At 41.8% G+C, this 18,520-nt stretch overlaps 1 protein-coding gene across 2 annotated transcripts; it reads right to left on the bottom strand.

Moving 5' to 3' along the window:
- Positions 1–6,618: 6,618 nt before the first annotated feature.
- Positions 6,619–18,242, bottom strand: NUF2 (NUF2 component of NDC80 kinetochore complex). 2 transcript variants are annotated; one of them, XM_005492257.4, is made up of 13 exons: positions 17,989–18,241; positions 16,940–17,014; positions 16,135–16,211; positions 15,921–15,982; positions 15,000–15,097; positions 14,149–14,222; positions 12,862–12,958; positions 11,888–11,950; positions 11,089–11,226; positions 10,095–10,235; positions 9,151–9,326; positions 7,617–7,752; positions 6,620–7,409 (listed from the first exon to the last, which is right to left on the bottom strand). In XM_005492257.4, the coding sequence occupies exons 1-13, from the start codon at positions 18,109–18,111 to the stop codon at positions 7,260–7,262; spliced, it is 1,410 nt and encodes a 469-aa protein (XP_005492314.2). In that variant the 5' UTR covers positions 18,112–18,241; the 3' UTR covers positions 6,620–7,259. The 2 variants fall into 2 exon arrangements, with proteins under 2 accessions (XP_074402525.1, XP_005492314.2); XM_074546424.1 differs by lacking the exon at positions 16,940–17,014 and having other exon boundaries at positions 6,619–7,409; positions 17,989–18,242.
- Between the last annotated feature and the right edge of the window lie 278 nt (positions 18,243–18,520).

Genomic DNA, 18,520 nt, shown 5'->3' with positions numbered 1-18,520 from the left:
TTTTCCTGGTATCAGCTTAATTCTCTCCTGCTGCAAGTGAAGTTTAATTTTCTCCCTCTGTAAGGCTTGTCATTACTTATCCCCCAGATCATGATTTCCCAGCTCTTTCCCCATTCTTGCCTTTTGAAATGCAGGCTGCAAGGCTGGATCCGTTCTGCCAGCCTTCAGCAAGCAGCACAGAGCAGTCATATCTCTCCCCCGACCCCACAACTTGCTCCTGACACTCCTATTAATGCTTCCAGGAACGAGATTTCTGTTTAAAGGCGCATCACTGACTCACTTGTCTGTGATTCACTCTGAAGCCAAACCCTTCCCTGCAGTACTGCTTGCCTAGGCAGCTGTTTCTCATTTTTTTAATCAGATGTTTCCTCCCTAAAGGTAGCATTTGTCATGAATTTCATCTTATTGATTTCTAACCATTCCTGCTGTATAGATAATATTGAACTCAAAGCTTTCTCTCTGCAGACTGCTGGTAAACTCACACCTCACAGCATCTTCCTGAGGCATTGCAAAGGATTATTTCCTGGATGAGCCAAGATATTCATGCAGGAGAACTGAACTCAGTGCAGGGAATTTGCAGAACTAGGGGAAATTTTTTTTTAATTAAAAAAAAATTTAAAAATCACTTCTTGACAGTGAGCCAAGGGCAACTGTTCTTTGAGAAATGTTCTTCCAATAAATAAGTGTGATCCCACTTGCTAAGCAAATTCAGTTTATGCTGATTTTACAGTGGTGTCCTCAAGGAGAACCACTGCAGTCAATAGAGGCATTGCAGCAAAGCCCCTTCCCTCTCCCACCCAGCAGCCCAGAGGAAAGATTCCTTTTGGATGATCCCCAGTCCAAGGAGAGAGGCTCAAAATGCTTCCTTATCCCACCCAAATGATAACAACTCGATCCTTCCTCTCTGGAATTTCACAAGCCTTCAGAATCCCAGTGGTGTGGTATTTTCTGAGTTCCCCAGATGGAGGAGGAATTGAGAAGCTGACTCCATGTTCTTAGAAGGCTAATTTATTATTGTAGTATAGTATAGTATAGTATATTCATTATATTATACTATACTATACTAAAGAATAGAGAAAGGATACAGACAGAAGGCTACAAAGAATGATAATGAAAACTCATGACTCTGTCCAGAGTACTGACACAGCCTGACTGTGATTGGTCATTAAGTCAAACCAATTCACATGTTGGATAAACAATCACCAACCACATTCCAAAGCAGCAAAACACAGGAGAAGCAAATGAGATAATTATTGTTTTCCTTTTTCTCTGAGGCTTCTCAGCTTCCCAGGAGAAGAATCCTGAGCAAATAGGATTCTTCAGAAAATATGACAGCGACACAATGGCGCAGAGCTTTCCACACCCCAACCACCACATTCCAACCCAGACAAAAACTCTGGTTTTTAAACTTTATTTCATAGAATCACAGCCTAGTTTGGGTTGGAAGAGACCTGAAAATCATCCATGGCAAGGACACCTTCCACCATCCCAGGCTGCTCCAAGCCAAGTCCAGCCTGGCCAGGGATGGAGCAGCCACATCTTCCCTGTGCCAGAGCCTCCCCACCCTCACAGGGAAGAATTCCTTCCTACCATCCAATCCAAAGCTCCTTTCCCTGAGTTCAGAGCCATCTGACAGCAGCACGGAGTGCCAGCACAGCAAAGCCTGACCAGCTGACACATCTCCACTGATACAGGGCAGGACAGCTCAGACAGAGCCAACACGTGCTCTGCAATATGTTCACTGCTGGTTTAGAGCAGCACATTACACCAATGCCCCATTCAGAAGATGTCAGGCTGTGTTGGCACATGGTCACAATGTGTTGTTACATGGTAATTTTCCCCTCAGCCCAAATATCTCTCTAGCTCACATTCTGGCCAGCCGCTGCAAGGTAATCCCAGGCAGAAAGAGGGAAAAAAAAATCCCAAATTCGTTCCCTATTGAGCCTGTGTACAACATAAATCTGTCCCTTTTTTTTCCCCCTTGGGTTTCAGCTTTTTGCCTGGCTGCAAGGAGACAGAGGTATAAGAGGAATACATTAAAAAATGCTTTCTTAACAACAACCACAAATTCACCTGTCTCCTCAGTGCTGATACATTTTCCTTCAAAAGTTTGCATCCTTTGACATCTTTGCAGTCCCTCCATGTTCCTGCTGCTGTTTCTGAGCAATAGATAAGAAAACTTCAAAACCTTGCTCTGCAATAATGAGATTCAAAAGAAAAGATTTTTTTTTCCCAATCTTTCTACATAAAAAAAGGCCTGAATCAGAGCCCAGCAGTGCACAAATATTACTCATGTCATTGACACTAAGAAAAGGGGAGCTGTGAATAAAAAATGTTAAAAATGAACACAAGGAGCATTGTTTGCATATCAGAAAAATTAATCTACATAGAGAAGTGTAAGAGCCTGCAATTCAGAAAGCAAAGAATTAGGACAGCCCAGCTGAGAATAATTTTCTAGCCAGTTAATTTAATTGCATAAATCATTCCTTTGTTAGCAATAAAGAGATATAATTAAAATGAGATTGCTTCTCATTTCTATTCTCTGGAAACTAAAGGAATTGATTTTGGGGAAAGCATTCTTCCAAATACCAGATCGGCAAATTACATTTACCTTTTTAGAAAGGAGAAATTATTTTGCACTAATATCATGGAGGGTTTAATTAATTATAGATCTGCCATATGATCTTAAAGAAATAATTTACTCAATGCCCACAGAACAGAAGTTTGTAAGTGAGTGCATCCCTCTGATAGATGGTGTGCAGATTTTTACAAACAGGTCACAAGTTGAACAGGTGGCTGTCAGGAGAAATAACAGGAATATAATAAATGTTTAAAGATAGGGGAAGGTTTGTGAAGAGATTATAAAGCACTGCTTCCTATTTATTGGCACATACCTGGATTACTGGCCTTTGAACCCCTCTGAATTGGTTTTCTTTTAAATATTGTAATGATGGTTGTTTTCTACTCACAAATCTTCAGGGCTCAATAAGCAGTAACAGGTTAATAACAAAACAACAGTCAGAGAGGGGAAAAAAAAAAAACCCAAACATAAAGCCCACCAATTAAAGAGAATATTGCTTTTGCTGAATATTGCAGGGGTTGGCCACTGCCAGGCCCCTAACAGGGCTGCAACAAACACATCAGACAGGAGAAATTCTTTCCTGTGAGGGTGGTAAGGTTCCCCACAAGGCTTTGGCTGCCCCTGGATCCCTGGAAGTGTCCAAGGCCAGGCTGGACAGCGCTTGGAGCAGCCTGGGATGGTGGAAAGCGTCCCTGCCATGGTAGGGGTGTTGGAACAAAATGAGCTTTTAGGTCCCTTCCAAGCCAAACCATTCCCTGATTCTATGACAATATACTCAGCATCCTTTGGGATCCCTGCCTTCTCATACCACCCTTTCTTTGTAACTCCTTACCACGCAGAGGACCCAAAACTGAAAAAATTCTGCCTCTTCCATCCCATTTTACCCCTCCAAGGGCAGCCCCTCTTGCAAAGCCTGCTCAGAAGGCAGGGAGCAGAATTCATTCCCTCTCTGCTGCAGCAGGATGGGGCCTCACATCCACTTTCTCCCTAAAACAGATGCTCCTTTTTCGAGGAGAAAGTGGATTCTACATTTTTTGATTCTACAGTTTTGAAACCAGTGGCCATCTCATGAACATTTGTGGTGCTGCCCACTCTCTCAGCTGTTCTTTTTGTCAGGCAAAAGCTGCCACCCTTCCACCTTCCTCCACAAGAAACTCCCCTGGCCACCAAGGATTCCCAATCCCCACAGCTGGGGCTTTTCAAAGGGCAGAACACCAGGTACAAATTTAAATCAGGTACCAATTTAAATCAGATACAAATTTGAGTCAGGCACAAATTAATCAGGTACAAATTGGGGTCAGGTAAAAATTGGAGTCAGGATGCTTTGATAAATTCTCCAAACAGTCCCACAAAGTCTTCCACAGATCTCAGCAGGTTGCCCAGGATCAGCACACCTGGTAAATCCTCCCTACACACAAAAAGGTGTCTCTGCCTCATAAACTCTTCCTTTTCTGAGTGCTTTGGAACAGAACAGGGGCAGCCTGGGCTCAGGAACGTCATTCCCCATGGGGACCACCGTGGTGGAGTGACAGCACAGCCAGCAGCAGGGACTGTGCCCTGGAGGAGACAGGTAAGGCAAGAAATGGGCTCTGCATGCAAGAGTTAAACAGCAGATAGATTAGATCTCATCAGCTGAGTTTTCCAGGAAAAGCATTGTGTTGCTATGGAAACCCCAACATAACCTGGGTTTTCCCTCCTTTTGTTTGTTCATTTTCTACAAACACTGGCCTCTCCCAGTCCTCCCCAGGTGGACGTGCAGCTTGCAAAAACAGTGATTTTTTTTTTCCTTCTAATGCCCATTTCTCTTTGCAAGTACATTTTTCAGTGATTGCCTTTCTCAATATCACTGTCCCAGCCTGCAGACTCTCTCTTTGCAGTAAGGACTGGTTAATGTGCTGCCCATTTGAAACTCAGCTCCTGAACACCTTGCTGTCATTTCTTCATGGGGAAAAAGGGACAAAAGCCTCATGGTAATAAAACTTTTCAGTGAAAAACCACATGGGAAGTTTATCTTGTCACACAGTTTCTCCATTTCCAGCATCTCAAGAAACAGCATTTCCTTTGGAAGAAGGAATTTTGCAGGCAACAAGAATTTGGATGTTCAGCTCCAAGTTTTCTCCTTGGTCTTATTCCCAGGTATCTCCAGCCTATTTGTATATAATATATATATAAAATAAATATATATATATATAATAAGTGTATATAATGATACATTTATTTTACTGTATCATAATAAGGATTGCCTTTAATGAGCCTGATGGAAACATCAAGAGAATCTTTCTAAAACATGCAAGATGATACATACAAGAGACCTCAGCACACAAGTGCCTTTATCTGCCAGATTTCTTTACCCTGCACCTCACAACCTCATGATTTTCACACTCCTTCCTACTTCCCCTGCACAAATAACAGGGAACAGGCTCCCAAGTGCAGGCTCCTTCCTCCAGAGCAGCTCCTGCTTTGGCAGCATCAAGGGTCATATCCTTAGATGGAAATATATGTCAGTGAGTTTGAACTTGTAGCTTACCTGGTGCTGGCTAGTCCCAGGATTTATGGAAGCTGAAAAGCTGTTATCCTGAAGCTGAAGATTCAGCAGGTTTTCCTTTGGCTTCCACAGCAGAGCTGTGGCAGGAATGGAACATGAATCCAGGGATCCAGGGCCACTCTCCGTGCCAACATCCCCACCAAGTGGCCAGCTCCCAGCTCATCCCTCTGTCCCAGCAGCTGAAAATGTGAAAACACAAACCTGGCTCGCCTGCTCTCACCCAAAACCTACAAAATCTGACTTTTGAGACTTTTGAGACTCTGAAGAGCTTTCCAGCCATACTCTGGAGTAAAGGCAAGAGAGGAGTGATAAAGAGATTTCTTTCCATCCCTTAAAAGATGCCCTGTTAACCCATTTCCCACCTTAGCCACTGTTATTTTTTCTGCTTGCAGAATTTAAAAGCTTGCGTACAGATAGATTATTGTTAATAACTCCACACATTTCAAACAAGTGTGGCCAGCCCAACTTCCTACAAGCTTTATATTATATGAAATACTAAAGTACATTAAAAAAAAATACCTACACTTTTAAACAGTAGCTAAATCAGAAAGATTAGGAAAAAAATAACAAATAAGAAAATTTTGACAAACACTGCCCTCTTGAGGGAAAGGGAGCTGCATTGCCTCAGCAAAACCATTCTCCCTTCTCTGCTCTCCAGGCCACACTAAACCACCTGCCTTGCCATGTGGCTCAAGTTGGGTAGAAGTTTTTGACAAGCAGCAGTAGGAATCAATTCACACCTAAAAATCAATTATCTCTAGATAAATCATACCTTAGTTTGATTTATAACTATCCTAGGTACAAATAAGCAACATTGAAAGCACAAGAACCTATTGGAAATACAAAAAACCTGGGAATCAAGAGTTTTTCTTTCTTCATGAATTGCAGCGTTTTATCTTACCCAAAATCTGAGAGCAGGAACCAGACTCCAGCTTTTTCTTTGTCCTGCAAATTCCTCATCAGTGGGATACACAAGCATCATCTCTCCAGCCTAAGGATCTTGATCTGCTGATTGGAATAATCCCCTGCAGTATCTGTTGGAAGTTTTTGGGAATATCTCATTCCCCAAACAGTTTTGATAAGGAAGGAGATGCTACTGCAATATTTCAGAGTGCACTGGTGGCACTTGGGGACAGGGTTTAGTGCTGGGTCAATGGCTGCATTTCATCTTACAGGGCTTTTCCAACCAAAACAATTCTGTTACAATGGGAAAATAATAAAAAAAAAAAGCTTAAAGCAAAACTTTAGAAGAGTCTGATGCCTCCATAAGAGCTTTAGAAGGAACAAGCACCTGCCCTTCCTAACTGACTTGCTAGCACCTCTAGAGATGAATTAAAATTTTAAAGATGGCTTAAATCCTCCTCCTCCTTTCATCACAAAAGGCTGCTCATAGCACACATTCCTACAAACGCACAAAGCAACATTTTTCAGCTGAAACCTTATGCCAAGTCAGTTAGGGGAAAGACACAAGAGAAAAAGGCTTAAATATCTTTATTTTATTTTTTTCCAAATAATGAAAACCATTCACAAGTTAAGCACAAAACATCAATCTATATTTAAAAGCATCCTAACACAGACTGATGAACACAGATGAGGGTTCAATACCCCACAAAGCAGACAATTCAAGCACAGAGAGGGAGTGTACTGTTAACTAAAATGATAGTAAAATTACACTTCTGAGTATTTACAGTTACAAATATTTATGTTGAGAGTAACTTGGCATTTAGATGGATGCTACTGCTCTGTCAGGATTTCATCTTAATTGAATAATGGTGGTGGAGCATCATCTGGTACTGACTTTTCTTGAACATTCAAGGCACCAGGTGTTCCCAGACCAAAATCTGCAGAACAGTTTCTACAAATGCAGGGTTCTGTCCAAAATGTTGAGCAGTTTGGTGATAGCAATATTATCACTAAAACCAAGTGCAGACTGAAACACCAGAAACTGTTTTCTTATCCACATCAGCAAGCTCATGACATCAGGATCAGCCTGGAAAGCTAAACATGTTCTGACAGAGTTTTGGAGAAAACTGGATTTGCCTGGAGTTATTATCCCTCCCATGCAAAGCAGGAGCTCTTGAGTTCAGGTATGAGCACAAACACAATGAAAGTAGAACACAAGTTCAGACAGGCTTAAGAATCATTTAGAGAAGACTGAATGCTGAACAGCCCTTCCCTTATTTCATCAATTTTTTCTGCTCTTGAGGCTGCAGAAGCCTTTACTGCCTTAAGGAGAGATTCATGACACTTGTCCACTACAGCCTTGAAAATTAGGTGTATTTCCTGGAAAGAGAAAATAAAGGGGAAAAAAATCCATCAGCAAAGTTAAAGATTTATCAAGCACAATGTCAAGTGAGTGGTCTGGTGGACTCAAATGATTTCAAGGGTGTCTCATCCATGGCTTAAAAAGCAGCACTAACAGAAGACACTACAACAGGAATGTAAGAAGATTTTGGAGGGGTAAAAAAAAAAAAAAAAAAAACACCTCACCTTGGCTTTTTTTGCTTTTTCTTCAGCTTTTTCCTCCAGCTGCTCAATTTGGTCCTTTTTCTGTTTGATTTCCTTGCGAATGGCCATAACTTTGTCACACACAGCACCCCTCTTCTCCTGGACTTTGTTGAAATGTCTAAAGGTGACAGGAAAAAAAAGTTAGTACTGAGCCTTTTGACTCATTCCAGATGAAACTGAAGCCCACCACAAGCAAACCTTGCATTTTATGAGCATAAAACCAGCAATGATAAATAGAATTTACTTTCTCAGAAATTAATGTGATTTTTAAACTAGAACAACTTATGTACAAGAAGTGAAACTCATACTTAGCAGGAGCCCATATGCACCTTTCCACCTCAAGGGAACAGTCAGGATATTTCTTTTATTCACCAGCAAAAACTCTTTTCTTCAACCAAGGTTACCTCCCTTCCCCTCTTGCTTATCAAAGCATTTAATTTTATCACTCAAGGGAAATACCTGACACATTAAAAACAGAAATAGGCAGCAACTTTTGATGAAAAGGAGCATAAGATTATGTTGCTTTCATTGCTAAATTAAAAGCTGCTTCTCACAGAATCATTTAAGTTGGGAAAGACCTCTGAGATCAACCTATGAACACCCCCTTGTCACTTTGACCATGGCTTGGTCTTTCCTTGAACACGTGCAGAGGCAGTGACTCCACACCACCCTGGGCAGCCCATTCCAAGGTCTAATCATCTTTCTGTCCAGAAATTCCTCCCAATGCCCAACCTATTTTCCTCCCAAATCATTTCTTTTAGCTGGTACAATACACTAAGTGCCACTCTGCACACCAACCTCAAGCCTAACTAAATCTTACTTGATTTTCCCATCCATGTGCAAGCAGCTCCCTTCCATCACAGCCAATAATGTTCCATATTCCCTTTCCTCTCTATCTGTGTAGATGAAAATTGTTTAAAAATCAATTTTTCTCCCTAAAAGCTCAGCACTAAGCTCACAGTGAAGCTAGCACCTTCCAGGGCTGCAGTTTGGTGCTGCCTTCAGCATATGGGAGGAAGGAAGAGGGGCTGAGAGGCTTTGATCAAATGACACTTTTCCTTTTGTTTTAGAAGCATCATGTCAGGATAATGCTCCTCTGAGATGCGAGCCCCATTTCCCCATGGGTCTTGAACATCTTTGATAATGAGCAAAAGTGGCAAGGGAAATTATGAAAAATTCATGAAAGGCAAATGGGGCTTTGTTGAAGTCTGATAAGTTGGAAAATTATCCCAATGTGACATTCTCTTTAAGAAGATAAAAGAATCAAGAATAAGCATTATAAATTAAATTAGTGCTCCAATAAAAGAACTGCTGTCAAGTCACATTGCAATTATTGATTTGAGACCCCAAATCCCTGCCTGCAGCATATTCCTGGTCCTCATACAGAGCTGTCCCACACTGCTCATTTTCCCCTCAGTGCTGAGCCGTGTGTTTGCAGCAGCCATGGACTTTGGCAGCACATAACAAAGACATAAAGCAGCAGCAGCAGCAGGCAGAAACATCAGCCCCTCCGTACTCGAGCACGGCGCACTTGTGCAGCTCAATATCTTCGCGCTTCTTTTGGAGCTGGATCTCAGCTGTAGCCAGCTTCTCACGTTTTGCAGTCACCACTCTCTTCAGGGACATTTCATCCGTGTTGGCCTTTTTCAGCTCTACCTGAGAACTCTCAAGTTGGTCCTCCAGGTTTCTGATCTAGAGTACAGAAATACAGAAATAACTGAAATAGAAATAAATTAAATGGGGGCAGGAAATTATCAACACAGCATAGCCTGTAAATGTGCTAAGATTACAAGTTGCTTTTTGAAGATTTGATTGCCAGCTCCCTGGTCTTTCTCTGATTATAAATACATCCAACTGGACAAAACCCCCTCCCCCAGGACAGCTTTCAGAAGTGACTGTGACTTCTGCTCTAGCTTTTTGCCAAGTCTCATTTGAACACATGCTATACAAATACCCAAAAAGACTCCATAACATTTTTCAATTGCTCCTAACAACTCCATTATCCCAAAACCTAGTGGCAAACAGCAAAGGACTGTATTGTGACAAACATTTCATCAGAGAATGACTGGCTTAGCAATATTAATAAATTTAAAGGCACTTAAGACATGACTCTTCCTTAAGTAACAATTTTTTATTCTTAGTTTTCACTCTCAAGGCAGAAGAAACTCGATTTCACTTTTCTTTTCCCATCATTTCCTACCAACAACCCCAAGACAGCTCCAACTATTTTAGGTCAGGTTTCTATGGCAACAAAGCCTTTGACTATTCAAAGTGGTCAATAGCTAGTGCATAGTACATTAGCTAGTGCCACCCAGCAAAGCAGCAGCAATGTTTTACTGACATTTTTCAGAAAGAATTTGGAAACTTCAAAATGTCATTCTTTACAGCGAAAAGGAAAGAGGGGAACATTGCTTAGACATCAAATTTTCCCTAACAGGATATAATTTGGATAATACAGACCTCTGATAATACACCGGCCAGTCTCTCCACATTTTCTCCCTGTATTTCCATCTTCTTTTGGTATAACTGCAACTCCGCTTGGCATGATGGCAGAACATCTACTAAATCTCTATAACGTTCATATTCCTCAGTAGCTTCTTGCTTTAAAGAGAGAAAAAGACTATCAATAAACAGCTTTAGAGTTCTTTTACATAGAATTAAAGCATATTGAACTTTGAACCCTCCCCTCATTGTTTAAAGACACTAGAAGTAATATTTAAGAGGTGGTGAAATGAGCTCTTCATAAAAAAATAAAAGAAAGGCATTTATTTGGAAGCATAGAAATAAAGGTGACATACAAGTGTTTTATACTGAATTAATCAGTAATCAGCTTTTAGGAAAAAAAAAAAAAAAAAAAGCTGTGCAGTGAAGAAATTCTACACTGGTAAAACAAGAGTTATGTAAAGCTTCATACCTAAAATTACAGCAATTGAATTTACACCTTTGGAACAAAAAAAAAACCTTCAGAGGCAAAGTGTCAACCACTGAAGTGTGAGCAATCTCAAACCACAAAAATCAGTGGAGATTATAATTTTAAAAAAGAATAAATAAATCTAGGAGGGAACTCGGTGTTCAGCATATTAGTGAAGACAGCTATTGATTCCAGAAACATTGAATAACAACAGAAGCATTATGAAACACATGTTCTAAATCCAAGGATATTTGGGAGCTGACAAAATATTGTCTCCTCTGGAGAGCAAACAGCCAAACAGATTCAAAAGTTCAACACCTGATTTTACAAGTGACTGCAATCTTGCTTTTCAAAAGGAAAAATCAGCCTATTAAAAATACACCAACCTTCAATTTTCAGAGGCTGTGATTTCATTTCAGACCAACACCTGTCCCGCTGGTGTTTCACCATCACTCAAGAAGCAGCTCTAGATGATGACAGTCCAGTAAAACATGCATTTTCTAACAGAATACCTCCTTGTGTGGACAGAGGAGAAAACCTCACCTTCTCTTTCTTCAATTTCTTAATCTTCTCTTTCATCATCTCATTGTAACTCTTCCCTTCTTCTGGACTCTCCACAATTTTGGATTTCAGCTGCTCTTTTTCTTCTTTCAAAGCAGCCAAAGACACTTTGCACTCATTCTAGGTAATGACACAAACATTTTCACTATTAGTGATTAGGTGAACAAAGAGGAATTGTGCAGCAAGGTTTGCCATGGTTTTATGCCTAGACAGGTTATTTGGTGTGTAGTCATTCCTCATTAGGAAGTTGTAAAAATAAATTCCTCTAAACACCATTAACACCCCAAATCAAAGCAATCAACAGCCAATTTTGCTTCCCACATTTGCTTAAAGGGGTGCAGAAGAACAGCAGCTAACTGGTGTTTTCCACCAAAAGCCTGCTAGCTAATCCTAGAATGGTTTGAGTTGGAAAAGACCTCCAAGCTGATCTCATTCCAACCCCCTTCCATGGGCAGGGACACCTCCCACCAGACCAGGCTGCTCCAAGCCCCATCCAGCCTGGAATACTGCCACAAGCTCTCTCCCTCAGAACTCCTGACCTAGGGACACTGAGGCAGTGACTGCAGCATTCCAGAGCCAGCTGTGTCACCTTGGGAGAACAGCAACAAGTTCCAAATCTCCTGTTGTGCCTCATTAGCCCACTCTATGCATGCAAGGTAAACCCACAGCACCTCAGAGGTCCAGATTTCTAGTGACTTCATTCCAAGGATAATCTGATCCTAGAAAGAGAGATGATTTCTCAGTTGATCTGCAGCCAGCAGCCACACAGAGGTGTACTCACCAGTTTTTGGTTTCTCTCAGCAATATCTGCCTTCTTTTGAAAAGTCTCTTCTTGCAAAGCTGTCTGAAAAAAGAAAAAAGCACCAAGCTTTCAACAAGCATCTCTACAGCTGCTACCTGCCTTATCCTTTTTTATCATAGATCTGTCCATAGGAGAAATCCTATTTTTGGGTACTTTGGAATGTCCTAACCAGCAGAAAAAACTGCAATCTGTAAGATTTCAAAGACAGGAAAAGAGAATATTGTCACTAAAACCACTGGAAGCACTGGGGAGGCAGCCAGCAGTGGGTAACTAGGAATAGGGATAAGAAATTGGCCATCCCTATTCTTATTGACCCTGACAGATATTATACCTCCACAACTTTCTTTGCCAGGGGTTCTCTTCTTCAGGGAAAAAAATGATTTAACATAAAGTCCCAAAAAATAGTCTAACACAAGGTTAATAATGCTAATAACAGAGACATGAGTTGACAAAACAAAAAAATCCTAACCATAGATTATTTTCTTTCTCCCAAAGGAGCTAAAAAAGTTATCCATGAGACCTGAGAGGAAAGTTTGCACTGCTGAAAAGTTACCCCTGCAGTTAACCCCATTCTTTTTGCCAGGCATTCCCTTGGGTCTCATTTCTTGCCATGGCCCACCTCCAGTTCCAATTTTTGGAACTGAAATAGAAAACAAAGAGGAACATCCCTGTGTTCTTGTTTGGAAGTGTGATGTGCATCTCCCAAGTCATTGCAGAAATGCATTTCAAAAAAAGAGTCAACTATACTTTTGTATTCCCCAAGTCTGATTTAAAGCACATTTCACATTCCTCACAGTGAAACAATGAGGGGCCCAACAGCATTTTGCTAAAATTACCATTGTTTTAAGTCAAAAAAGTCTCTTTTATCCACTGAGTTAGATGGAAGGGAATAAAATAAAGAGAAGTGAGGGACCCACAGCAGGTTTTCAGAGAAATACAGAACAAGGCCCTACTTGTTTGCGACGATAGTCCTGCCTCAGCTGCTGCTCCAGCTCCCGAATGCTCTCTGTGAGCTGCTTGATCTCTGCCTCATGCTCAGCTGGGATTGTGCTGAGGGAAAAACAAAGATATTGGGCAGTTTCAGCATCATTATAGGCCAGTCAGAGTACAGCAGATAAAACAATCACTGCCTCCACAGAGTTTACAGCCAGCAACTTCAGTAATCAGTGCAAGACAGTCTCAAGTGAATATATCTTATTTTGCTTTGCTTGTAAGATTTTGCAGTTGAAGCATAATCTAAAGAGATATTTTGGCAAGAAGTGGCAAAAACATAAAGGACTAAGTTTAAATATCATGTTAAGCAAAGCATGAGAAAGTACAACACTCCTACCAATTTTGGTGGTGACTTTCATTTATGAAATTTGCATATTATCTCTCATACAAATAATTTATATTAATGCAGACCTATCCCAGCTAGGGAACCCCCAGCACACACCAAGAGCAGCTGTCAGAAAAAAAAAAAAAAAAAAACAAAAAACACTTTGTTTTGAAAGCTCTCTTGGAAACCAGCCATTTCTTCATCCTATTATCCACAAGCAAAACCAAAACTTAATGGTGCAAAGACACAGGCAGTAGGGCTAAATGGCCTGAAAAAGAGATATTGTGGCAAACATGTCAAATAACTAAGGAAGACAACTTTACTCATGTATTAAGTTAAAGATGAGCTTCCTCCAGCTGTTGAAGGGATCAAGACACATCACTAAAAGCTAAGTAAGAGCAAAAAGTTTCAACCTAGTTCACCACACACAAATACAGGATTCCCTCAATTCAACTATACACTGTAAAAGTTTCTGGGATTTTTTTCTCTGCCAGCAGGGAATAAATCCCCTCAGCTCCCTCTCATCAGACTTGTGCTCCAAACCCTTCCCAGCTTCATTGCCCTTCTGTGGACACACTCAATGTCCTTATTGCAGCGAAGGGCCCAGAATTGGATGCAGCACTCAGAGAGTGCCACAGGGGGATGGACACTGCCCTGTGCTGCTGGCCACACTTGCTGATGTGGCCAGGTGCCATTTCCTTGGCCACACTGCTGGATCTTGTTAAGCTGCTGTCAGCCAGCACCCCCAGGTCCTTTTCTGCTGAGCCACATTCCAGCCCCTCTTCCCCAAGCCTGCAGCATTGAACCAAGTCATTATGACCCAAGGATGGGGCTCTGCACTCAGGCTTGTTGAGCCCCACACAACCGGCCTGAGCAGGAAAGGCAAGCAGAGCATCTCACAGTGCTCACTCCACACACTCACTTCAGTTTCTCCAGCTTCAGTGTTGCCTCCCGATTCACAGCCTCCAGGTGTTGTTTTTTCTCCATAGCTAATTTCTGCAAGTTAAATATTTCATTTTAGAGAAGTGTGCTTTCTCTCTGGGCTTCTATTAGAGCCTTGCTCATCGTTATTTCACATGAATTGCACTACATCTCAACTACTGAGATGTTCAGAACAGAAGCCACCTACAACCCAACTTTTCTCAAAATGGTACAAGGTGTCAATCCTTCACTTACCAGGCTGAAGTATTCAATAATTTATTGCAAGGGGAAAGATATATATAAACACATATACATATATATGTACATACTTATATACAGATTTATATGTATGTATATATACACGTATGTATGTATATATACACATATATGTATATATGTATGTACATATATATACATACATATATATAAAATATATAATATATACAATATATATTATGTTATATTCACTATATTTTATATTATACATAAATAATAATGGATAATAGATAAAATATCTATATTAGATATAATATTTTGCATTATGCATTATTATTACTATATATATACATATATAATAATGTATATTCTATAAAAATATATATTATATAATTTAAATAATTTATATACATATGTAGTATTTATTTTTCTCCCCAGTATATTGGAGGGAAAAAAAAACCCTCTCAGTAATACCCAAAGTAATAATCAGTATCTTCCTGAATTATTTGGCTACATTTAACATCCCAACATGTTACAAAAACCTGAAGTTAAAGCACAATCTTCATGCTCCTGGTTCTAGGTTAATATCAGTTGTACTTTTATAGGTGTTTGAAATAAATCAGCATCTAATCTTACATAGCTCTGTTGCAGCTCCAAGTAGGCCTCACGCCGGAATTCGCTGAAGTTCACAAAGTTGAGGATGCCACTCAAGAAGCGAACTGTCCTCTTGGTCTCTGAAACAGGAATTGCACTGAGCTGCTTTCCAAAAGCATTGCAATGGCTTCCAAAAAGTTGGGCCAAGTGTAATTCAAGGAGACAGAAATTACAAAATACAGCCCAAATTAGTTCTTCCCCCACTCAGCTTGCAAAGACTTCAGACTACACAAAACCAGCACCAAGCTGGTTACCAGCACTTAGCAATTCTGTGTAAATTAACAAATGAATAGTGGCACCTGGGAGAAAAGGCTGTTAACACACCAGCCTCCCATTCCAAGAAAAGCCAGACAGAGAAAGAGTGTCAATCTTGAACTACAGCTCTGAAGAGAGAACCTCTCTGTAGCTATCAGCCAAACTGAAGGCAGCAATTTGAACTGCAGGGACTTTGTCTTTATTCCAAGCAAACTTTCTGAAAGATGATTACAAAAGCTTTGAATGTCTTAGACAAGACAGATCCAGAAGTGAAAGATTTCTTCAGAGCAGCACTTTCCAAGCTGTCTGTGTTGTGGCAGAATCACAATTGGGTATTGAAAGGAGTGGAGCACAGGCATAAGAAATCCCAAAGCATTCCAGGGTAATTTTCATCCCCATCTATTATTACACTGTCACAGCCCATCTCCAGACCAGCAGCTCAACAGATTGACAGCATTCAAAGCTGCCCTGACTTACTGACTGCACCAGCCCACATAAGGAATAAGAGCTGTCCACTAGAAGCAGCTTGTTTAAGGGCCAGAAGAGCAGCCAGAAGGACATTTCCCCACACCAGACACCCATCTGGCCATGCCCAAGGAGAAAAAGCACCCAGGAAGGAAACACAAGGATTACAAGGCACTTGCTTACTTGGGCTTAAAACATCAGCAATTTGGAAGTCATTGATCCGGCACATGGGCAGCAAGCGTTCCCTGCAAAGAGAACAAAACACAACCTCAGCTGCAGTGATTTTTGGTGACCATGGCTCTGTTCTTGTCCTGTAACCATTTGCTGCAAATTAGATCTTGTCCTCTCATCCCAGAGCATCTGCCCAGCAAGCACAAGGCAAGCATCTTCTACTTACATGTGGATATACAAGTTACAGACAGGTAGAAAGCCTTCATGGATCTGTGGGTACATGATGTCAACGTTGAGGGGCATCTAAAGAGTAAAAAGAGAGTCAGTGCATAAGTAGAGAATACTTAAAACAAAAATTATGCAGCATTTTCCACAGCATAAAATAATCCAAATAGATTAAGACACTGAGGATGATCTTCCCACCTACAGGAAAAAGATATTAAAGGCTGAAAATGTCAACAAAGTAAATAGCACACTATTTTAAGGGCCAACTCTGGCTGGAAAAGACAAAAAAAAATACAATAATAACTAAAGCAGCAACATTACAAACTCAGGAACTGAATCAAAACTCTGTTTTATTTACTTCCTCACAGCACAGCATGGCAGCTGCTGGCACTGCCTGGGAAGAACAGAGTTATCTTGTGCACATACTACTCCTCCCTTTCAGTTTATCCAGAAAAGCCATGAGGTAAAACTATTTATTCTCACTTTCAACGATCAGTTCTTGCCTACCAGAGACAGTAGGTAAATTAACTGTTGGTCAATTTAGGTATCAGCGTCTCCTCACTTTCCTCTCAGTTAATGAAGGAGCGGAGATGATAAAATATAAAAAACAATATTTACATTCCTTCCAGACCGGTCCAACCTCCTCTGTCAGGAGCCCAGTATATATTTTCAAGGCAAGGTGTCCCTCCAAAAGCTTGTCCACTCCCTCCTGGACCTTACAGACATTTCTGGCACCCTTAGCATCCCAAAGAACAGGTAAATCCAATATTTTTTTCCTTTCACATCCCTGCCACAGGCAGCCCTACCATGTAGGCATGCTCCACTCGGATCCCACACATTTTCTGCAGGATTCTCAGGTAAATCATGTGTAAAACTTCAAGCTGCAGGAAGAGAGGACATGAATCAGGATTCTATATGATTGATTACTTAGGGCTGCCGGCCAGGCCATGAAAGCATTCAGCTTTTAACACATGAAGGCTGAGTTCACTGACCAACCAAGGCAACCAAGTTTCCTTTTCAACATTTTGCAGTTCAAGCATTATTTGCTGATAATTCAGTTTTAAGGGGCAGCAGTCAGCTCAGGCAATTACAGACAGCCCTGACTGTGTGTGTCTGGCATTGGTTTTCATTACACTGCTGCTTGCTGAGCAGTTTCCAAACCAAACAATGCCAAAAAACCTAAAAAAGGTCCCAGAAATGATAATCCTGTAGCAACGAGTGCCCGTCATAAATTATTAAAATTAAGATGAAAAAAATCACCTACAAGCCATACAATTATCCATTAATAGCACTAATCAGTGATTAATTTTGCTACTTAAAAACCATCTAAACAAGCAGGGCCAGACCCCTCTCACCGCAGGCTCAAAAACAGGCAACAACAGCACCGGGAATCACTCGGAGGCATCAACTCTGCTTTAAAGCCACTTTTCTTCACTCACTAACACTAAATGCTCAGAGTGATGAAAAGGGGTGAAGCAGGGAGGGGTTTAAAAGCACTAAATGGATCCGAAAGATGTTTGAACTATTTTGAGTTCCTGGGGAAGACAGGCCATGCGCTGCTTAAACCTGAAGTTAAAGCACAACCTTCACGCCCCTAATTCTAGGTTAACATCACTTATACTTTTATAAGCATCTGGATTAAAACAGCACCTAATCTTACATAGCTCTGTTGTAGCTCCAAGTAGACCTCACGCAGGAATTCTTTAAGTTCACAAAGCTGACACCACTGCGCTTCCCAGCGAGGCCCGAGGAGAGCCCCGAGCCCAGCCCAGCACGTTCCACCAAACCCCGCGGTCCCTGGGGCCGGCCCAGCGTGCCCGTCCCACACGGGAGCCGGAGGGGCCCTCTCACGCACCTTGGGGTTGCCGAACACGTCGCTCTTGACCAGGTTGCGGGCCTCGGCGCCCTCCAGGATGTGCGAGCGGAGGTAGCTGATGATGTCGTCGGGGCTGTAGCGAGGGAAGGTCATGGTCTCCATGGCGGCGGTGGCGGCAGGGACGCGGCGGTGGCGAAGACACGACGGGAATACAACGGCGGCACCGCTGCGCGCCCACTGCTTGAATCCTTCACGCCCCGCCCCCGCACCCTCACTGACCTATCAGAGACCGTATCATCATCGGGAGGCGGGGCTCAGCGCGTTCCCGCCCTCTCTTAACCTATTAGCGGCCGCGGTGTCGTGGTGGGCGTGGCTTGGCAGGCCCCGCCCCGGCGCGGCCGTCGGCCGGGAGGGGAAGGGCGAGGTGAGGCGGCGCTATCCCTGAGGGGCTGGCACGGCCTCTGCAAGAGTCATAAAATCCCTGGAAGGAGCGTTAAAGTTCACCTCGTTTTCCGTCTGATATGAGCAGGGACAGCTTCCACTATCCCAGGTTGCTCCAAGCCCTGTCCAA

The sequence above is a fragment of the Zonotrichia albicollis genome, chromosome 8 (assembly GCF_047830755.1).
Source record: "Zonotrichia albicollis isolate bZonAlb1 chromosome 8, bZonAlb1.hap1, whole genome shotgun sequence".
Classification (NCBI taxonomy): Eukaryota; Metazoa; Chordata; class Aves; order Passeriformes; family Passerellidae; genus Zonotrichia; species Zonotrichia albicollis.
This window is presented reverse-complemented; position numbering and strand designations above follow the sequence as displayed.